Raw genomic sequence first — 2,741 nt, 5'->3', positions numbered from 1 at the left:
GTGCCAGCTGTCCCATCTGCAGCTCCCGTGCCAGCTGTCCCGTCTGCAGCTCCTGTGCCAGGGGTCCCGTCTGCAGCTCCTGTGCCAGCGGTCCCGTTTGCAGCTCCTGTGCCAGTACTTCAGCTTACAGCCTCCGAAGCAGCTCCTGTGCCAGCGGTCTCGTCTGCAGCTCCTGTGCCAGCGGTCCCGTCTGCAGCTCCTGTGCCAGCGGTCTCGTCTGCAGCTCCTGTGCCAGCGGTCTCGTCTGCAGCTCCTGTGCCAGCGGTCTCGTCTGCAGCTCCTGTGCCAGCGGTCCCGTCTGCAGCTCCTGTGCCAGCGGTTCCGTCTGCAGCTCCTGTGCCAGCGGTCCCGTTTGCAGCTCCTGTGCCAGTACTTCAGCTTCCAGCCTCCGAGGCAGCAGCCTTGCCGCTTCCAGCCTCCGAGGCAGCAGCCTTGCCGCTTCCAGCCTCCGAGGCAGAAGCCTTGCCGCTTCCAGCCTCCGAGGCAGCAGCCTTGCCGCTTCCAGCACCTGTAATGGGTGCCTCTGCTGGTCCGCCACCTGTAATGGGTGCCTCTGCTGGTCCGCCACCTGTAATGGGTGCCTTGGCTGATTCCTCTGCTCTGCTGGCTGACTTTGGCGACTCTTCTGATTTGGCTTCCGACCCTGGCGACTCTTCTGATCTGGCTTCCGACCCTGGCGACTCTTCTGATCTGGCTTCCGACAATGGTTTGGGATCACTGCTCTCGATGAATTTCCTTGGCCTGTACTATGTCCTCCTGTTTCTCCAAATTATGTGCTATGTCAACCTATTCTCCTTTTGTCAACCTAGTGCTATACTCCAGGATAGCTGTTTCATGCCATGTGCCTTTAGCAGTCTAACTGATCCTTCCCATGTCTCTAGCTGATGCACCCTCCTGTTGCATACTTCCTTGCCCTCTATTCTGTGCCTCCATCTGTTCCCTTCATTTACTTCCTTTTGCTCTCGACCCTATATCATCATACATGCTTGCAGTGGTTCTCAGACTACAGACCAGCTGATCCCACCTGTGCCTCTAAATTATCAGTGTTTTCACAAGGGATGAGCAAACTTTCTCTTCAAGGCAGCTGGAGGCACGGGGTTTTGTGCTTACAGCTGAACTGTCTTTGCCTAAGTGCCTTTAACCTCTGTCCTGCTACTCTACCCAGTGATTCTCCCATCTTGTCTCTAACATCTTTCTTCAGAGTAATCTGGTATGTACCTCTGACTGTGCTTCCCTGTGCCTCCATCTATTCCACCCTCCCCCAACTGCACCACTTATCACAGGCCCTCTTGTTCAAGTGCCTCCTTCCAGCTGTTCGATGAACTGATACACAGACTGCCCAAGCAGTGCATTTACACAGTATATGAGAGACTGTTGTGTACAGCTCTGCAGGAAGGGTAGTGTATGCACAATACTATAACAAATAGGTAAGTAGCATATTTACTCCGATCTCAATATTTTAGCTGCATAAAGCAGATTAGCAGGATATATATTAGCAGGAGAATGTACACTAGCATAAATACACAATACTTACTATTCTAAATAGGTTAGCAGAAAATATATATATTAAATATTTGTATACTATAATGACTAGGGGCATTATATATAACCAAGACTTACTATACTAAGCCTACTATGCTTAGCCTACTTGAATGCACAGTACTTTAATAGGCCAGGTGCATACAGTATATACTTAATGTACACTACATTAATAAGATAGGAGCGTATATACTTAATGTACACTACATTAATAGGCTAGGAGCATATATACTTAATGCACACTACATTAATAGGCTAGGAGCATATATACTTAATGCACACTACATTAATAGGCTAGGAGCATATATACTTAATGTACACTACATTAATAGGCTAGGAGCATATTTACTTAATGCTGACATATTGCTGCCTTGTGTTGGGGGCAGATAATAACGAGCTCCGCACAATCCATAGCAAATCATTACCATTCAGAGACGCCTTCCACTTTCCCATTGCAGGAAATCAGCACTATTATAGAACAGCTGAAAGTGTTGATGCTGTTGCATGACGGGAAGTGTAGTCTCCAGGTGGCAGTAAGTCTGAGGACCAGGCTGGAGGGCAGAGCTTGCGGGACTACAGGTACCAGGGGGAGGCGCGCCGCTCCTCAGTGCTGGCTGAGCGGAGGGGACAGCTCCAGTGCTGATCTTAGAGCCGATCAGGAAGCAGAAGGCGAGAGTGCGCGGAACCTGAACTGTCATTTTTATTTCTATTTTCCTTTTTATTCAGGGGACAATCCTACCAGGGGAATTGTCTTTTGGCTTCCAGCTGTACAAACCCACCCCCTCCCCCTCACATAAATAAGACAAAGGAAGAGACAGAAAGACCATGAGACACGAAGCTCCCATGCAGGTTAGTAGAGCACCGTCGCTTCAACAGATCTCCCCGGCAGCTGATGGTGGGATGCAGTCTTATAGCTGTTGATGGGCTGCAGCACTGGATGCTGGGAGTTGTAGTTCACCAGCTGCTGCAGGGAAATTCGGCCTTAGTGGCGTTTCCTGATCAATAACTGTTTCTTTTCTGGTCTGTAACATTGTGTTGTAATAATAATTAATAATGCCTTAATGTTTGGTCCAGGGCTTGCATGTTACCCATTACATACAGAATGACACTAATTTTTAACTCTTTTGTGGCCAAGGGCATTGGGTTATAAAACAATGGTCCCCTCTCCATTTTTCTGATACACGTTTGTATATCTATCTATC

General features: G+C 48.8%; 1 protein-coding gene across 1 annotated transcript in view; it reads left to right on the top strand.

The window, feature by feature from the left end:
• Nucleotides 1–2,151: 2,151 nt before the first annotated feature.
• The window catches only part of rab3c.L (RAB3C, member RAS oncogene family L homeolog), a 67,774-nt gene continuing 67,184 nt past the window's right edge, over nucleotides 2,152–2,741 (top strand). The window contains exon 1 of the mRNA XM_018265935.2: nucleotides 2,152–2,388. Within this exon, the coding sequence (XP_018121424.1) occupies nucleotides 2,365–2,388 (24 nt within the window). The 5' untranslated portion in view covers nucleotides 2,152–2,364. The remainder of the gene's footprint in view (nucleotides 2,389–2,741) is intronic.

Source organism: Xenopus laevis, chromosome 1L (assembly GCF_017654675.1).
Source record: "Xenopus laevis strain J_2021 chromosome 1L, Xenopus_laevis_v10.1, whole genome shotgun sequence".
NCBI lineage: Eukaryota > Metazoa > Chordata > Amphibia > Anura > Pipidae > Xenopus > Xenopus laevis.
The sequence above is the reverse complement of the archived record's forward strand: the minus strand, read 5'-3'. Positions and strand labels throughout refer to the sequence as shown.